The 19563-nt window shown below is 37.9% G+C and overlaps 1 protein-coding gene across 1 annotated transcript in view; it reads left to right on the top strand.

The window, feature by feature from the left end:
- The window catches only part of rnf150a (ring finger protein 150a), a 105031-nt gene extending 85694 nt beyond the window's left edge, over window positions 1-19337 (top strand). The window contains exon 7 of the mRNA XM_073042750.1: window positions 11047-19337. Within this exon, the coding sequence (XP_072898851.1) occupies window positions 11047-11165 (119 nt within the window). The 3' untranslated portion in view covers window positions 11166-19337. The remainder of the gene's footprint in view (window positions 1-11046) is intronic.
- Window positions 19338-19563: the final 226 nt, after the last annotated feature.

The raw sequence follows: 19563 nt of genomic DNA, 5'->3' as shown, positions 1-19563 counted from the left end.
ACTGGTGTCTTCGGCTGTGAAGACTGGCACAGAATACCCACTCAGTTTTTTAGGCATTTCTTTGATCCTCATTACTACTTCTCTGACATCATTTTCCAGCAATCTAATATCCAATCTTGCATCTCTCTCATCCTTTATGTATTAATAGTTGGGTGTATAAAGGGAGGATGGGAAGATAAATACAGGGCCCTGGTGAAGGACTTTGTCAATGGTGCAAGCTGAATCATCTGCAGTTCAACATCAGTAAGACACAGGATATAATGGTGGACTTTAGGAAGACTAAGCCAGCACTGCTTCCTGTTACCATTAATGGTGAGGACATGGATGTGGTGAGGACCTACAAGTACCTGGGGGTGGACCTGGATGACAGACTTGAGTGGAGCACCAACACAAAGGCTGTGTACAAGAAGGGTCAGAGTCACCTCTGCTTCCTGAGGAGACTGAGGTCCTTTGGAGCATGCAGGCCGCTCCTTCAAATGTTCTACCAGTCTGTTATCACTGGTGTAACAAGGGTGATACCAACAGGGTCAATAAACTGATTAGAAAAGCTGGCTCTGTTATAGGAGTCAAACTGGATACACTGGAGGCTGTGGTAGAACAAAGTACCCTAAAGAAAATCTTGGCAATTCTGGACAATGTTTCTCTCACTCTGTATGCCATCCTGGCTGACCAGAGAAGCACTGTTCCAAAGAATGCTGTATGAGGTCATTCTTGCCCTTGGCCATTAGGCTCTATAATGAGTCAACCTGTAGCCAGGGAAGTGATTAAACCCTCTCCCCCTCTCCCCCCCCCCCCCCCCCCCCATTAGACTGTGGTAACTTATTCTTGATTATTTCTACTTCTAATATTTACATCTGTACACTTGCAATGCTACTGTAACATTAATTTCCTTTGGGAACAATAAGGTATCTATCTAAAAAAAATTATGCAATCCATTATTGTTGGTTAGTTTATCCTCATATTTTATCTCCTGTTATTGCTTTTTTTAGTTAAGGTTATTGATTTGAATAAATTATTTGTTTTACACCGAATAGATAATGTGAACTTGTGCATAAAACTTGCGCTACAGCCTTTTATTTTTAAATTAACATGATTCTGACATTCTGGGAGTTGGGTCCTCCCCTGGCAGGTGCATTTTTACATCGCATGATGTTATTTGAAGAGGGTAGGAGATACTGTGGAATTGCTATGGTATTTTTGGGAACTGAGAAATAATTATTCAGATTTTCCCCACAGGCATTTAATTGATTATAAGTGAATACCAGAATAGAATGGATGATGTATGACCTGTCAAAGCTGGGAACCTGATGAGTTGCTTTTCCTATTTTTATTCCATGTTTTATGAATGCATTTCCATCAAAATTATAAACCAAAGGACAGAAAATCAATGACAAATATTTTTTTCAGAAGTTACCTTTCTCTCTGATGGTTGTGAATAACTTGTTAATTCTCTGACCACTTGCACAATGTTTTAAAAACTCAATTGTGTGTCTGCAGCTCACCTTTGAAATCTTGCTTCAGCCTTCTCTGTGTGTTGAGATTCAGTGCAAGCATACAACAGAATGTGTACAATCAATTGCCAGCAGCTATCATAAATTCAGAATTATATTTCATACTCTTCATACATTATTTAACCAGTGATGCAACAATATGATTGATGCATGGTAGACTTCTCCACTTCTCAAAATCAATTGATTAGGCACCTCTGTGAAAGCAGGCATTTCCGGTCAGAATAGTTCTAATTAAAAAGCTGTCAGTCTGAAATTCTGAAATCAAACCCAAAAATTTGGAGAGACAGAGAAGAAAGTGTTTGTGAGAGTGATTTTCTGGAAATTGAGATTTAGCCTGAAAGTATAATTTAAAACTTCACAGTATTTAAAAGTTTAATTTGAATTATTAATCACCGTCAAATCAGTAGCCTTGGATATATATGCATTACAAGTTTTGTAGCTTGTATTCAAAACAAGATATCCTCCTATTTAGTATGAGCATTACCAGAGCAATCCACCAGTTTAAGATGAAAGTATGGCATCTGGTTATTCCTATGCATTGAACTTTTAAAGTTCTCATTTTTGTATTTTAGTTCCTTCCTTGCATCTCTTTTTCCTAGTAGCGTACCAAACCTGGAACCTTCCAAGAATTCTTCCCACCTACTTATCTGTGATTTTAGCTTTGGAATTCTCTTCCCTAAATGTCACTGCATCCTCTTCTTAAATATACACTCTCTAAATCTATCATCTGTTCTAAAATTTACTTCATAACCTTGCTTTTTCTTTCTCTGACAAAGCTTTTGTGTTCAGTTTTGGACTATTTTATTACATTGAAATATGCTTCATAGTTGCAGAGGTGCTAGAAATCTGAAGTGAAACACAGTACCCTGTCCCCTGTAAAGATGCCATTACCTTTTCTCAAATCCTTTGTCTGTTTCTGGGATGAGGCTTTCCTTTCCAGCACATCAGAAGTGTCCTCCTTCAATGAACAGGGATTCCCTTCCTGCACCATTGATGCTGCTCTCATCTGCATCTCCTCCATTTCCCGGATATCGGTGCTCACCTCATTTTCTTACCACCTCAACAGGGATAGAGTTCCTCTTGTCCTCATCTCCCACCCCACAAGGCTTCCCATATAACACATCATTCTCCACAACTCACACCATCTTCAGTAAGATCCTACCACCAAAGATACCTTTACCTCTCCTCCCCCCACTCTCCACTTTCCACAGGGTTCACTTGGTCTGTGATTCCCTTGTCTATTTGCCCCCTCCCTACTAATCTTCCTCCTGGCACTTATCCTTGCAAACTGCAGAAATACTATACCTCCCCATTCACCTCCTCCCTCGCCTCCATTCAGAGCCCCAAATAGAACTTTCAGATGAGGCAGTGCTTCACCTGTGAATCTGTTGGGGTCATCTACTGTATCCAGGGTGCCTGATGTGGCCTCCTCGGCATTGGTGAAACCAGATATAGATTGGGGGACCGTTTTGTCGAGCACCTCCACTCCACCCACAAAAAGCAGAATTTCTCAGTGGACAGCCATTTTAATTCTATCTCCATTCCCATTTCAACACGTCAGTCCATGGCCTCCTTTTCTTCCACAATGAAGCCACTCTCAGGTTGGAGGAGCAACACCTCATATTCTGTCTAGGCAGCTTCCTGCCTGATGCAGTGAGTATGGATTTCTCCACCTTCTGGTAATTTTTTCCCTGCCCCTTCCCTCTTCTTCAATTCCCCTCTCTGGCCTCTTACCTCTTCTTCTTACTTGCCTATCACCTTCCCCCCCCCCCCCCCCCCACAGTGCCCCTGCTCCTTCCTTTTCTCCCATGGTCCAGTCTCCTCTCTTATCAGATTTCTTCTTCAGCCCTTTGCCTTTTCCACCTATCCCTCTCATCTTCTTAATTCATCACCCCTCCCCCACCCACTTGGCTTCACCTATCACCTTGTAGCTTGTCCATCCCCTCCCCCACCACCTTATTCTGGCATCTTCCCTCTTCCTTTTCAGTCCTGATGAAGGGTCTCGGCCTGAAATGTTGACAGTTTATTTATTTCCACAGATTGCCTGACTTGCTGAGTTCCTCCAGTGTTTTGTGTGTGTTGCTCTGGAAATACACAACCTGGTCAGAGGTTATGTATGGATAGCGAAACAGACTTAACATTTTAGATTAATGACTCTTCATCAGAACTATTCTGATTTAAAATGTCTGTTTTCAAAGAGCTGGCTGATCTATTGTGCATTTTCACTTTTTCATTCTTATTTTGTAATGTTAAACTGTTACTGTATAAGAAATTAAGCAGCCAGTTCTAATCAAATAATTGCAGATGCTTAAAATCTGAAATAAAAAGAAAATGTGCCCTGTAGGTAGGTGACCAAAACTGCACACAATACTCCAAATTAGGCCATACCAGCATCTTATACAACTTCAACATAATGTCCCAACTCCTGTACTTTGATCTACAAAAGGCCATGTGCCAAAAGCTTTTTTTACGACCTGATCTACCTGTGATGCCATTTCCAGGAATTGGGGATCTGTATCCCCAGATCCCTGTGTTCTATGGCTCTCCTCCATGCCCTACCGCTCACCATGTAAGACCTACTCTGATTGGTCCTCCCAAAGTGCAGCATCTCACACTTGTCTGCATTAAATTCCATCTGATATTTTTCATCCCATTTTTCTAGCTGGTCCAGATCCCACTGCAGACTTTGATAATCTTTTTCACTGTCTACTACACACCTAATCTTGGTATGTCACCAAGGACAATTACAAATTTCTACAGATATACTGTGGAGAACATTCTAACTAGCTGCATCACTGCCTGATTATGGGGGTAGGGCCACTGCACAGGATTGAAATAAGTTGCAGAGAATCGTAAACTCAGTCAGCTCCATCGTGTGCACTAGACTTTGTAGTATCCAGGACATCTTCAAGGAGCGACGCCCCAAAAAGGTGGCATCCATCATTAAGAGCCCCTGTCACCCAGGACATGCATGGTTCTCATTGTTACCATCAGGAAGGAGATACAGAAGCCTGAAGGCACACACTCACTGATTCAGGAACAGCTTCTTTGCCATCCGATTTCTGAATGGACATTGAACCCATGAATATTACCTCAAAACTTTTTTTTTATTTTTGTACTAATTTAATTTAACTATTGTATATACAGTATATTTACTGTAATTTGTTTTTCTCTATAATTATGTATTGCATTGTACTGCTGCTGCAGAATCACAAATTTTATGACATATGCTGGTGATATTAAATCTGAATGTGATTGGTGTCATCTGCAAATATGCTGATCCAGTTTTACCAAATTATCATCCAGATCTTTGATATAGGTGACGAACAACAATGATCTATTGTTGATCTATCAACCCAATTTGTTTACATTCATGAAGCATCAGACCTCTTCCTCAATCACAAGCACCATCAGCCATGTAACCTCTACTAAAAATGCATCTAGCCTTTATTGCTTGGAAGTGGAAATCTTGGAAGCAGACAATTTCAGTGTGAATGAATAATTAACATTTTCCACCACTTATGTCATCCTTGCTTATTGCAGGTGGCTATTTTCATAGACCTAGCAAGCTGTTTCTCAGTACAGGCTGTCCCTGGGTTATGACCACCTGACTTATGGATGTCCCTACATACAAACAAGCTCCCATAATATTGTTAAATTTTAAAGTCCATTGTTCCTATGAATGGCATAACTAGTTTCCTCATTCCACTTGCAATAATTATACTTTATTTTCATTTTATGTGCTTTAATAGTTCACGTTAAAATTTAAGTTTAATTGTCATTCAGCTGTACACAAATACCTATAAATATAGCCTACCGAAACAGCTTTCCTCTGGGGCCTGTCGTGGTTTCTCGTGCCCCACAAATGACCAAGAGACGCAGAAGATTCTTCAAGAAGGGTTAAACTTTAATTTGCAAATCAAAGCTGAGACAGTCATTGAGCTAGTCGCTGATTGCCCACCGATCCTCGGACAATCTCCTGGTCCAGTTGCATTAGCATATGTAATCGGTCTATAGTTGCGTATCACACGTACCACACGTACATCTTGCCACCATTGTTTCTACCAATTGACTTAATCATGTTCTAATCTACATCTCTTAGCTACCTCTCATTAACACACCATTGTCTTCTACATTCTTAAGATTTCATTCTCCTACTAAATTGAGTACATGCATATCAAATAGCAAGTTTCAAAACTGACTGTATAGTTTTGGTTACACAGCAAAATTTATACTTTTATACTCCAATAGGCCAAGGTGCAAAACACAGTACCAACAATCATACACAGCACAAGGCACATATACAACATATAAGTTAGCAGTAAATATACAGTCACAAAAAAAATCTAATATAGCCCCAGCCCCTGAGTGACATGTCCTGTAAATTGCTGATGCATTGATATCGTTGGCAAGAACAAGCCCTTACCAGACCGCAAGTGAACGTATGCACACATGCATGCATGTAATTCAGATTGTCTTCCACTGAGTGAGTACTGGAGGGCAGACCAATGGGTGGGGCCAGCCCCCAATCCAGCATGGATACCATGGCACACTGTCTCCAGCATTTCCCCTTCCAGGTGGCTGCAACAGGCAAGCTTGCAGCATAAGGCCTAGTCTGTGCTACAACTGAGGCCATGCAGCTCCTTTGCTGTCCGACAGGAACTTACATTCGGAAGAAAAACATCCGAGACAATCACTCGCTGTTAAGACTGCACACCTCCTTTGCGCACTGTCTCTGGCACCCTTCTAAAGTAGGCAGCAACACAGTCTGCACCATGTCCAGCAGTGTCTCGTGATCGTAAAAAGGACAAGCCACCTTTGGTTGGCCCCAGAGAGGCCGCTACGTCCGAGTGCACTGCCATCTTGCCAGAAGAGTGGCCCATTACAGTACTGTGGAAGTATATTTACTATATTGAGTGAATCCTGTGTGTTTTCCAACATGAACTAAAAATTCCTTATAGACATCTGGATAAACAGAACCACTACTCATTACCCAAGGGCAGTCTGTATCAGTAAGAGTGGATGTACAGATTGTTTTCTATGCTGTTATATGCTATCAAGTTTCATTGCTGAAAACTGTTATGGATTTACTATCTACTGGTCTACTTCATGTTAATGCTAACACAGCCAGAATCAGTCAGATTTACTATCACTTGCATACAGTATGTTATGAAGTTTGTTATTTTGCAGTAACGTAATAATAAAAACTACAAATTGCAGTAAGTATATACTATATTAAATAAATTAAATTAAGTAAGTAGTAGAAGAAGAGAGGAAAAAATACTGAGCTGGTGTTCATGGGAGTTTCATTGTCCATTCAGAAATCTGATGGTGGAGGGGAAGAACCTGTTCCTGAAAGCTAGAGTGTATGTTATCAGGCTCCTGTAGCTCCTCAATTTTGGCAATAAGAAGAGGGCATAAGCTGAGTGATGGAGTCCTTGATGATGGATGCCATCTTTTTGAGGCATCAGCTTTTGAAGGTAACCTTGGTGCTGGGGAGGCTCGTGCCCATGATGGAGCTGGCAAAATTTACAACTTTCTGCAGCTTTTTCCAATCCTGTGCAGTGCGCCTCCATACTAGATGCCGATACAACAACTTAGAATGCTCTCCACAGTACTTTTATAGAAATTTGCAAGTGTCTTTGATGACATACCAGTTCTCCTCAAACTCCTAATGAAATATAGCTGCTGTCGTGCCTGCTTTGTAATTGCATCAATATGTTGAGCCCAGGATAGATCCTCAGAGATGTTGACACCCAGGAACTTGAAACTAAACACCCTTTCCACTTCTGATTGCTCAATGAGGACTGGTGTATGATCCCTTGACTTCCCCTTCCTGAAGCCACTGTGAAGGATGGAAACAGTATTTACATTGCAAACTAATATTGTATGCACAAGTCCATGTACAAATTTCATGACTAAATCCTAACAACGGTGGTATTGTTTCTACACAGGTAGACTTCTAATGAATGTACTGGCTCCATGGTGTCTGTGTTATCCGAAGTGTATTTCACCTGACCTTGATGTTACTAGTGTTTGACAGCTGCCCGAAGGAAGCTGTAAATATAGCCCCTTATGTTTGTAGTTTATAATTTTTATCAAAGACTGAATATTTTTGAGTTTTTTAGTCAAATTGATATTAAAATAGGAACAACTTGATCTTTGTGGCTAACCACAGTCAAATTTCAAAGTATGGCAGAAACAAAGAGAGCTTTTACAATTTATCCTGAAGTATAATCAGGTGATATTTAAGGGTATTAAAATGACTGTTCCTTGTCTTTAGGCTCTGTATAATCTTTAACCATTTAATTATAATTTTTTGTATTTTCCTTTAACGTAAAAGTACTTCCAGCCTGTCGTCAATACCAGCTCTCAGCAATACCATTAATCTCTTCTCCCATATTTTCTTCTGTAACATATTCTCTTGTACATCTCAATCAAAACTTCCCCAGAATAATGTACAGGAGACAATCAACCTACTAACTGGCACATTTGTGCAGAGCTAAGATGTTATAACCTGGAGCAAAAAAAAACTGCTGAATAACTCCGGGTCAAACAGGATTTGTAGAGGCAAAGGGATGGTAAATATGTAGGGTTGAGACCCTATGGCAGGACTGTGTGGAGGGAAGATGGCTGGGATATAGAAGTGAAAGGAAGGGGTGAGACAGAAGCTGGTAGGTGGAACTATGGGGGGAGGGGGATGATGGACAGATGGAGCCGGGTTGGGAGGGGTAAGGTAGAGACAGAAGTTGTAGGTGATAAGTGGAAACAAATAATGGAAAGCTGTTAGGCCAATTGAACTAGGTGGGAGAAGGTGATAATTCTAGGAAATGATGGGGGAAAGATGAAAAAGTTGAACAGTAGGAGAGACCCTGGATGGATTGGTGAGAGTGGGCAAAAGCACATGGTGAGTGAATTTACTGAGATCAGAAAATTCAGGATCCAAGCTGAATATGAGGTGTCATTCTTAGGCTTGTGGGAGGAAACTGGAGCACTCTGGGGAAAAATCCATGCAGTTACAAGGTGAACTTGCAAACTCTGAACAGACAGCATTGGAGTTCAGAAGCTATTCCAGGCTGCTGAGGTTGTGAGGCAGTTGTACCATTGTGTTACATGTATATCCCATATCTGAGAGTATTTGTTTTTTTTAAGTACAGGTATCTTGCTATTTGCTGTCAGAAATTGCTTATTAAGACTGATGAAGTTTTGTAAATTCTGAAGCAACCTAAGATAGTATATTATTCTCTGCCTTAAGACCCAATCCAGCATTAATCCTCCGTGCTGCAGAAATGATGCCAGAAGGCACAGCAGCTGCATTGAATGATATAGATTTTAACTTGCCAGACTCATAATCAAGAACCAATTGCTCTTCCAATGACTTTTGGCAGAACCAGTTTAAAAAAAAAAGTTTGTTTTGATCATTTTTTTAGCATTCTTGTGAGACCTGATGCTTGCTTTCTATTGCAGTGTGATCTCATTGACTATTTAAAACATTTTAACACAACACATTTTTAAAGATAATCCTATTTAACAAAGATTGAACTAGAAAAGTACGGGTGTCAATGTTGGGGAATAAATTATGATCTCAATGTCAGTGCAGTGTTCTATATTAATATGTTCACATTCTCACGGTTCTCAGTATGATGCACCACAGGTGCAAATTATGCAACCATTTCTTAGGGGAACATGGATGAATCTGAGTGTAGGAGTGTTGGCCCTGGTGAATCAGAGGAGGCAACTTCTTTACAAAGATTAGCTTAATTCTTCACATGTACAGTGAAAAGTGTCGTTTTGCATTACCGGACAGCATAATCTGAGGATTGTGTTGGGCAGCCCCGCAAGAGTCACCGAATAGCATGCTCACAATTGACTAATTCTAACCATCCATCTTTGGAATGTGGGAGGAAACCCACGTGTCACAGAGAGAACGTAGAAACACAGCGGTGTGGATTGAATCACGATCGATGATTACGCACTACTGCGCTACATTTTGTTTTGGGGCTACATTTACCTGACAGGGCTGACTGCCAGATGTTAATTGGATGAATCCTGTGGAAAAAATGAACTCTTGTTTCTGAAATGTCTGTGCTTCAGGGAAAGGTGCAATATAGACCAAGTTTTCATGCCTCCTTTGCCTGCTCTGGTGAGCTGAAGAAAAGGGAGTTAAAGTCTCCTTGAGTGATGGAATGATTGTCCTAACACAGTAATGAGATGTGGCAGAGATCTGCAACAATAGCTTAAAGTGATCCTGGGCTTGCTTGGTGCTGACCTCCATGGATAAAACGTATTTTGGGTTGTATTGGAGTCTCGAATCTTAGCAAGGACACAGAATGCAAGAATTCAAGGTGCTTATTCTGCTGCTGCCTCTCAGTAGCTACTAATTTTACATGGCATTCTTTCCTGTGTGTGTTTGCTGTTTCCTTCACATGATTAGAGACTTGGAATAGAGCATCTGGTGTTGGTGTCTGTTGTTGGGCATGTGAGCGACATAGCCTGTTAAGTGAAGCTAGAGCTTTATTACTTGGGAAATTTGGTCTGGGATAGGATGTTGAAGTTCAGTTTGGAGGATTTGGAAGCATATTGGTGGTATCTTTCAAGTACCTTCAGTTTATTGTTGCAAGTATCCAGGGCTCCAAAGTTTCTTATTAGACTAAGAAGCATCATTGAATCAAGTATGGAAAACGGGCCTTTCTGCACATTGTGTCTCGTCAGCCTCTGATCACCCATTAAAACATAGGAGAACTGTAAACCTCATTTTATTCTCCACACATACTTCTCAAGTACCCACAGATTCTACCTTCGACCTACACACAAGAGGTAGTTTAAAATGGCCAATTAACCTATCAACCTGCATATCTTGGGGATATGCGAGAAGACCAGATCACTGAGGGGGAAACCCACGCAGTCACAGAGTGGAAGTGCAAACTCTGTATTGACGGGCAGGACTGAATGTGGATCTCTGGAGTTGTAAGGTAGCAACTCCATTAGCTACATCACTGTGACTTAAAGGCTTGGAGTTCTGTATCATGTGCACCATGTAACTTGCATCTCTTGAATACATTTTTTAGTTCCTCGTGGAAGTTGCTGTTTATTGATCAGATCAATAGGAGTTAAAGGTCAGCTACCCAGTAAGAATTTTGTAATTGCTGTTCACGTTGCTCATTGTCTCTTGCACTTCTACTCTAGAAAATATGTGAGACTATATATTAATGAAATTTGATTATGACAAATCTCATCTTTGAACTAGGGTGAGAATTAATTAACAGTGGAGAAACATTTTAGTATTTCTAGCCCTGGTACTTTAATTCAGTTGCAGATTTCCAATTAATCGATTTTATCATCTTTTTAATGTGAATTTCATTCTTGACTGTAAAGGTATATTTCTATACCAGAGTGAAGCATAAGTTTATCCTGTAAGATGTCCTAATGCATTCAGATAAAAAAAATATAGATAGTAGCTTAAAACATCCTTTTGATGTTGCTGTAGTTATAAGAGGTGATTTAAATGTACATCTTTTCTCTCTCTTCCTTGAAGATGATGAAGGACCAATTGTGAGCAGTGATTCGGACACCTCACTGATTCTGGCTGTTGAAGTTGGACTTTCTGACATAGAGCTCTCTACTGACCAGGACTGCGAGGAAGTGAAATCCTGAGAAGGATGAATGATGTGGTTCAGACAAGCTCACAGATTAACTGCAAAGTATCTTGTGCATTCAGACAAGAATGATTGTGAGAGCAATAGCGACAATCGTTTACTAGACACAAATTGTATAGCATTTGATGTCAATTTTCTTCACAAAGAACCCACAGGCTTATCACTTGCCTCATTCCTACATTCAAACAAGCTGGTAACATGGTTCAGTGGCTGAGCTGAGAAGAAAATAACAATGTATGCTTTTTATTTTAAGTTTCCAATGATAGTCAATGATTTATTTGTGTTTTAAATTTTATTTTTGTGACTGACACTTGCTTTTCCAGAGTTTGATCCTATGAGGGTTAACAGATTCCTGGAATCAATGCCTCGACACAAAAACATTCAGTTGGTGCTCTTAAGTTGTGAAATGAATTTTAAAGTTGATTCCAAGTTCTGCAGTCTTGTGAATCACTGGCTTTTTTTGTTGTCAGCATTAAGTAAAGTTTATTTGTGCAGTAATTATTCAAAAAAGCAGCTTGCAAATGCAGGAAAGAAGAAACCTGGAAGTTCAGTTGCCATTTCTTGATGTAATTTTGGCCATTGGAAGAGTTGGTGATAATATTGCACAGAGATGTTGTCCATAAGCAATATGCTGTGCTGGAGATTTGGACAGAATGAATGTTCCAGTACCAGCCCACTTGCTTTCTATGAGTTCATGATAGATTGGGATTTGTGTGTATGATTGACTCTTGACATCACCCCCCCCCCGCCCGCCCACCCCACCGAATCTGTGACATTTTGGCCAGTAACACTGTAGCTGTATAATTGGCCAAATAGGTTAAACCACCAGCTTTATGCCCTTAATGGCTTTTAAGAGATAGGAATCAAAACTAATATTAGTTTTACAGCATACTTTACACCAACTGACCTCTGCCAAAAATGAATTTACGCAATATACTGCTGTACTTCAAAAGAATTTTTTAGTATTTTATGTAATTTGAATTTTAGTTGCTTTATGTCATCTATCCAATAATAGCTTTTGTACATTGAAAATATATGAAAATGTATTAAAATTACGGATCGTTATACAGTACAATCTGAATAAATGACTATTCAAGTCATAGAATTCTACAGCAGCATTTTTGCATATGGATCCTTCCCTTGCAGGAAAGAACCTAGTACTAAAGCATAATGTTATTGCAAATTTATAAGTTCTGTCCAAAAAGAAAGGAAAATTCCTGCAATGTAACAGAGGTTATATATTTTTGAAAATATTGCTTTTGTTCCATATGTAGATTAACTATTGAGATTAACACATCAAAATAGGGAACCTGATCATTGTAATGCTTCAGAGTAAATTTAAAAGCCCTGGGGTGATCTTTTGGATCCCAGACATCATCATATAGTTAGTAGGGTTTGTAATTGTTCTGGTACATCTTTTGACTTGGAACAGTACAATAATAGGCGAAGTTGATGGTGTATTGATTTGAAAGTTTTGGAGATAGTATTTTGATTGATGTTGAAAGAAAATATCCCCTCATGTAGGATTTGAAATATTCAAGAAAGACCATATGGCATAGGAGATGATCAACCTACTCTTTTCTAGTTTAAACTTGATGATGGATGTTAAATGTTTAACTGCTAATAAATTTTGGAACAAATTAAAACATATTTGATAATGAAGTGTGCCTCAGGTTAACTAAGGGGCTGAAGAATTTAAAGGAATTCAATTCATATTTAAGATTGCTTATTACTGACTGGAAAAATATCATACATACATGAAATTCTCAGTCCTAATTGAACAAAATAACAAATCAGAATAGCTATTATCAATACTGTGTCAGCTATTGTTAGTCCTTTTAAATCTCTGTCACACACCATGGGATGAAACTCATCATTGTAAGAAAGAAAATCATTTGAGGTGTTCACCTCTTCAAGAAAATAATATTTTTAAAGAGTCGTGCTGTGCTGTACATTGTTGTTTTCTGCTGTAAAATAGCGAATAGCTATACTGTTTTCCATATTTGAAAAAAATTTGCTAATTTTAATTTGGTATTATGAACAACATTGTATGCATTGCTGAAGTTTTACAGAGTAAGCTTTCTCAAAGTTTGAGTATCTGTATAAGTTTATTATAATGTTATTATACTAAGTTCTGGTCATTTTCTTGCATTATCATTTTGCACTGAGTTTTATCAAGATCTGCGTTCACCTGTGCACCAAGGTTTGTGATTTTCTGCAGGGACTGTTTCCCTAAATGTTCAGCAGGTCACCTATGCAGAGCAATACAGTTTTGGACAATGACTTCTTATTAAGACAAAGTTTTAATATAAGCATGTTTTAGGATTTTAGGGAGTGAGCTGAAGGCTCAAAGGGTCTGTGATAGGGTGAAGAGCAAATGAGTCACTTAAGTGATAGCAATGGTACTGGCTGAGAGGGGTGGTGAAGGCTCTTTAATTGATTATCGAGGACGTAGAATAGAGAAACACAGATCGCGACGAGATGCAGAACATTACAGTTGCTGGAAATCAGAAATAAGAGAGAATGCTGGAAAAACCCAGTGGTTCATGCAGCATCTGAAGAGATGGGAAAAAAAACTGTTAAAAGTGCAGGCTGATGACTATTGTATCAGAAATTATACAAACGGGGGAAAAAACTGTTATTTTGTCTTTGCTGTTGAGTCTAAGGTCTATAACGTGCCTAGTTTGAAAAGAAGGTGCATACTTAAAATGTATACAACTGTACAGTGTAAAGGGGAAAAAAATGAAATGGGAGTTTGATTGAAAGTCTAATAACAGACAACCTGAAGCCCTGCAGACTGAACAGATAAATGCTACAAAACAGTTGCCCAATCCATAGAGGGCTAATTACGGTGCAATAACTTGAAAAAAAGTATAAATGCTACAGCTGGAGGGAGTATTGGGTTCTTGAATGGTGGGAAGGGAAGGGAAGATGTGAAGGGGCACACGTTGCATCTCCTGCAGTTGCTTGCAAAGGTTCTATGAGAAAGGGAGGGTCTATTGGTGCAGGTGGGAGTGAGTCAGAGTGAAGACGGGATAGTCCCTTCAAAATACTGGGAGTGGAATAATGTTTAGCACTGATTCTCAAGCAATGGAGAAGTTACTGCAAAGGAAAGGTTGTAGAAGGAAACAAATTTAAACTTTCTTCAGACTCAGTCACGGTAATGTTGAGCTAGACGACCAGAGGAGCTTGTTTGACAGCCAGTTGCACTCATGTCTCCAGAAATGGTTAGCTTAGCTTCAACAATGCTGATATATGTTGCTGTATATAACTCTTAGCCTATCTAAATGTGGGTTTGATCAGACTGTATTGATCCACTTAGTCATTCATCTCTTTCAAGCTACAGCTACATTTAATTTTGAGATTCTGTAAAGATGTTTGCATCATGTTGACAGCCATCTACCTTTCTGACTACAGGGCCACGAAGTTAATTGTGTCCCTCCCCTTTCACTTCCTTTGCACTTAGACATTTGAGGTGCACTTCAGTGATCTTCAACGACATTTGCAAAGCATGGCCTTCTGCAAGAAATGCTGTGTTGTTAAATAGTTTGTGTTCCAAATGACTTTTCTCCTTTGATGTTAGAGCCCTTCACATGCTAAATACCAGCTAAAGAATTAATGCATTCTAAGGATATATGTTTAAACATTCTACAGTCTTTCTCTTATGAATTATTTTTATTAAGAACTTGCCCCTACATTACACTACTAACACATTTGTTCATAGGAAGGACACAGGAGCGGACAGTAAATAGTAGTTTTGCGAATTTTTGAATAACTCAAAATTGTTCAATCAATTAAAACTACAATCAGTTTTGTACTTCTGGAAAAGCGTTTTTCCTTTTATAATCAACTCAATGCTTTATTTCATATTGAAATTACTGTGATTAAAAGAAAAACAATAAGTTCTGGCCAAGTTGACTTTCATTTAGTTTGTATGTAACTTTTTTAAAGCACCTGTTACTACCGTTAGAATGCTAACACTCCAATCATCGGTGTAGTTCAAATCATTGAAACAATTAAATTTTATTTTTTTAATTTATGAATCAAGTTAATTGCAAGAGTTCATTTGAAAATTCACAAGGTAAGCATGAGTTTTACCAGAAAAAACTCATTTCTTTTTTCTATTCAAAAGCCATATAATTCAATTGAAAATGTTCAACCACTGAGCACATAACCTTAATAACTTTTGAACTGTCCATAAAATTGTACCCAGATTTACAAGTTGCCTCCATTAGAGAGATGTGGAGACTCAGAGTGGCACTTAGTATCTTAGCAGGTCTGAGATACTTTGGGATCAGTCTCCTGGTGAGTGTATAATAGGTTTTTGAACAGATATTTGTATAATTATGCTGAGTAGAAATTGGGTCACACTTTAGAAGAGAAGTTGAGAATAACTAAGATAAAAAAGACCACAACATTTTCTTGTGACTATACTTCAAACACTTGATTAATCAAGTATGCCCTAAGCAATCTATTTGATTTTTGCAAGAATGCATGAGGATTGTGGCTTACCATAAACTATGACTTGCTGTATTCTGCACATACTTTCTTCTTTAGTACTTGTATGAATAAAAATTCTGATCATGACAAATTTAGGAGAGGCTGTAACAAAGTACCGTAATACATTTGTCATAGAGTTGTGCAGCATGGACCAAGTTGCCCAAATGAGCTAGTCCCATTTGCCACATATGCATATAACCCTTTCTTATCCACATACCTGTCTAAATAACTTTTAAACATTGTGATTGTACCTACCTCCACCACTGTCTGAGAGTTCACTCCACATATCTATCATGATGTGTATTGAAAAATTTGCCCCTTTAGATTTTTCCACATTCACCTTAAATCTATGTCCTCTAGTTTCAAGCACTTCTACCCTTAGCAATAGCCTGTCCACGTTCATTTGCCCAATCTATAGCTCATGATTTTATATACCTCAACAAGGTCACCCCAGAGCCTCCAACAACAGGGAGTAAAGCCCCTGACTGCCCAGTTTCCCCATATAAAGTGTTGGTAACATCCTCGTGAAGCTTCTCTGCATCCTTTTAAGCTTAATAAAATCCTTGTGTCTGACTGATTTCTGCAATCAATTAAACTGGACAGATGCTTTTACATTAATTTTGACTTCCTAATTTGTATGTTATCATTTTGAAAACGACTCAGTTTAGAAGACATTTTAAAATTCTGAATATAAAGGTTGTGACTAATGTGCTTTATAAGTAATTGGTAGTGGTATTAATTATTAGCTCTTCATTCTTGTGTTCTTTGCATAGAAAAATAATTTTGATCCATTATCTTTTGGATTTGTTTAAGAAGTTTTATTTTTCAAGTATTCTATTTGAATAAATCAGAATAACATTTTTCTGCCATTTAAATTAATTCCATTTTATGCAACAAAATTTTTTTGTTCCAGAAATACACATGGCATTTCAACGATTCATTCTTCAGATTACTGGCTTTGTCTTCATAACACAATAGGGACTAATTTTACAAAGATGACAAGAAATAAGATTTCAAAGTAAACCCTGAGCTATTTTTTCTGAGCTAAAATAGGTATGAAAAGATACTTTAGTTTACAGTATCATCAAAAATCTGTGGATGTGTGAAATATTTTTAAAAAAGAAATTCTGCAACTATTCCGAATAATCAGAACATGCCAAGGGTACAAATATAAAGATCAATGGCCATCAATTAGAGCTAGAAAATGTTTTGTCATTTGATCCCTGACATACAGTACAATCACCAACTGTCATTTTCCTTTCTCCTGTTCCTTTCCTTAATTCTTAACTTATTTTTAACCTATTTCAGTTCTAATGAAAGTTTTTTAACTCTCATTCGTACTCCGTGTCTCTGTCTCGCCTTTGCTGCCTGAGTTAGTTAGTGTTTTCTGTTTTTAATTTCATCATGCTGTTCATTCAGATACTCAATTTTGTGCTTGAGACCATGAAAACAGCACACTAATCGTTGTTTCGTAAGTTTTAACAGTTTCAAAAAAATTTACAGTACGGAATATCATTCCGTTTACATTTAATCATCTGATGTTATTAATGTTAGAACCAAAGATTTATGAGTATATCCTTGATAATGCAGTATTTCTCTTAATGTGAATGTTGTATAATTAGTAAACCATTCAGACTCCCAACTACTTCTGTCCTACTAAACAGGTTTTCAAATGTCTGAAACCACAGACAATTGCAGGAAATGATCACTGACCATCGTTAAATCCCATCTCAGTGCTTAATACATTCATTAAAAATGAATATTAATAAAATTTATTTTCTGAAAGCCTTCAGTTCTCTAAGATTAAGTCAGAGAATAGTGCTTATGCGAATAGATCAGTTCAGTTCAGTCCAGTCACCATGGTAGATTATTTTTCTGTGATCCGAGGTAAATGCACAATGTTGAAGGCATTGAAAACAAGTAGAATTCAAAGCACAGATCTCACAACATTGTGTGTATCATAGAAGATCAATTTCTATCCCTATTACTCTCATTTGTTGCCAAAATTCCCAGCCTAAGAAGTGATGCCAATTTCAGCCCTGGTTAGTTGTTGTTTGATTAACTTTGTATGTTGGCTGAAAATCATTTAATAGAATTTCTCACAATGGAATGAATAAATTAGTAATTTATTATAATGACAAGTAGTGAAACCATTGTTTAGGCACAGATTATCCATTGCTCTCTAACAATCTTTAATTGGAACATCTATATATGGTTACTGATGACTTGCTTTGGTATTTATTTCTTGAATATTAATCCAGTTTTGATCAAGAGTTACTCTTACGCTTAGCATTTTGTCCTTTCACTGTTTAAAAAAAAATCTTTGTAGTACCATGCAGGAAAGACACCAGCCAGAAGGAAATGATGCTGCCAGATTGAATTGCAGAGGTTCATAGCAGTGATGTGGCAATTTTGTTTGGATGTATCTACCTACCAGTGCTGTGATTCTCCTTAGTTGTTTACAAGTGTACAGATTTTTCAAGAAAATCTACATTGCTTTATCATCAATCAAATGAAGCACTTAGTCTAAAAATGTTGCAGAGGGGCAGTGAGGTAAAATTGAAAAAAGAGGGATTTTCTCATTGAGCAGGAAGTTGAATTGTACTGATCACATATTTTCAGGGAGCTAGCAAAAGTGACTTTAAAGTGGAGTCAGTTTATAGTGTTAGTTTGCAGTAGAAGTTAGGTGTTAATAACAGACAAATGAGAGGAGGTTGGTCCAGTTTTGTAACATTTAAGAATGCTATTTATCAAACAGCTCTAAAACATCAGTAGTTGGGACTATGTACGTAATAAGATTTCATTCTTAGTAAACATGCTTAGTATTCACATATCTAAGTTCTTTCAACCTACTGTTTGCCAAAGGTTGTTGAAGCTGTCTTTAAATAGTCCAACTTTTATCTGACTGTAGCAAAGCAGGGCTGTCCAGTTCCAAGAGTCATTAGTTATGTTATTGCAGAAAGTTTCACTGTTTGCCTTGCATTTAAAGATGTTTTTTGATGCACCTCACTATATTGTCAGGTATGCTGCTATTGGCCTCAGAAACATCAGTCCAGTGAAAAACATCTATTTTGTTTTATCAATGCTATTCTAACATTTCAAATAACTACTTAGTTTGCTAAGTGTTAATTCAAGCAGCAAATGGATTGTCTGGTGATTACAATAGACTTTTCTAGTTGGCATTTTGCCAGATGCTACAGCTTGCAAAATAATTTTGTAGTATAAAGCTAAAATATGATGCAGTTGTATTAGTTATAATGCATTTACTCTAAACATTTTCTTTTATAAATAGTGTTGCAATTATTTTATATTTGAAGTGGGTTGTTATTGCTGAAGTAAACTGTTTGTTTCTTCTCCATAATGCACTTTATATAGTCTGAAAAAGAGGGCATCCATGGATGTTACTGGGAAAAACAGATTAGTCTGATGCAGTCAATAATAAAGCATTTATTGTTTGACATTACTTGCTTCAACATTGACTTGATGCTTGTGTGAAGGGGAGGGGTTAAATTCAAATGAACAAACAATATTCATTAGCCTATTATTTTGTTACAAAACAATGTATTATGTTTTGCTGTGTTCATATGTACTAGGTAAGGTGATGCAACTATGAAAGATCAAACAAAAGATCAGTGGGCTCCAATAAATTTTAATTGAATGGTTTTCTTAAGGAGTGAGTCATGTTTGTTTCTTTATTAATCAGATTAGTGCTGATTTTCCAAGAACTTTCATTGTCCAACCTTCATATTCTGGGCACCTCTGCAGAGTTTTGTGATTGTGAAGAGGGACGTTATGGTGCTGAGAAACAGAAAATTATTTTTCATTCAGTTACCAGACACACGATTTGTGGCGCACTTTTTAACAATACTTCCAGTTTTAAGAAGTAGTCAAGATCT

This window comes from Hemitrygon akajei, chromosome 4 (assembly GCF_048418815.1).
Source record: "Hemitrygon akajei chromosome 4, sHemAka1.3, whole genome shotgun sequence".
Lineage (NCBI taxonomy): Eukaryota > Metazoa > Chordata > Chondrichthyes > Myliobatiformes > Dasyatidae > Hemitrygon > Hemitrygon akajei.
The sequence above is the reverse complement of the archived record's forward strand: the minus strand, read 5'-3'. Positions and strand labels throughout refer to the sequence as shown.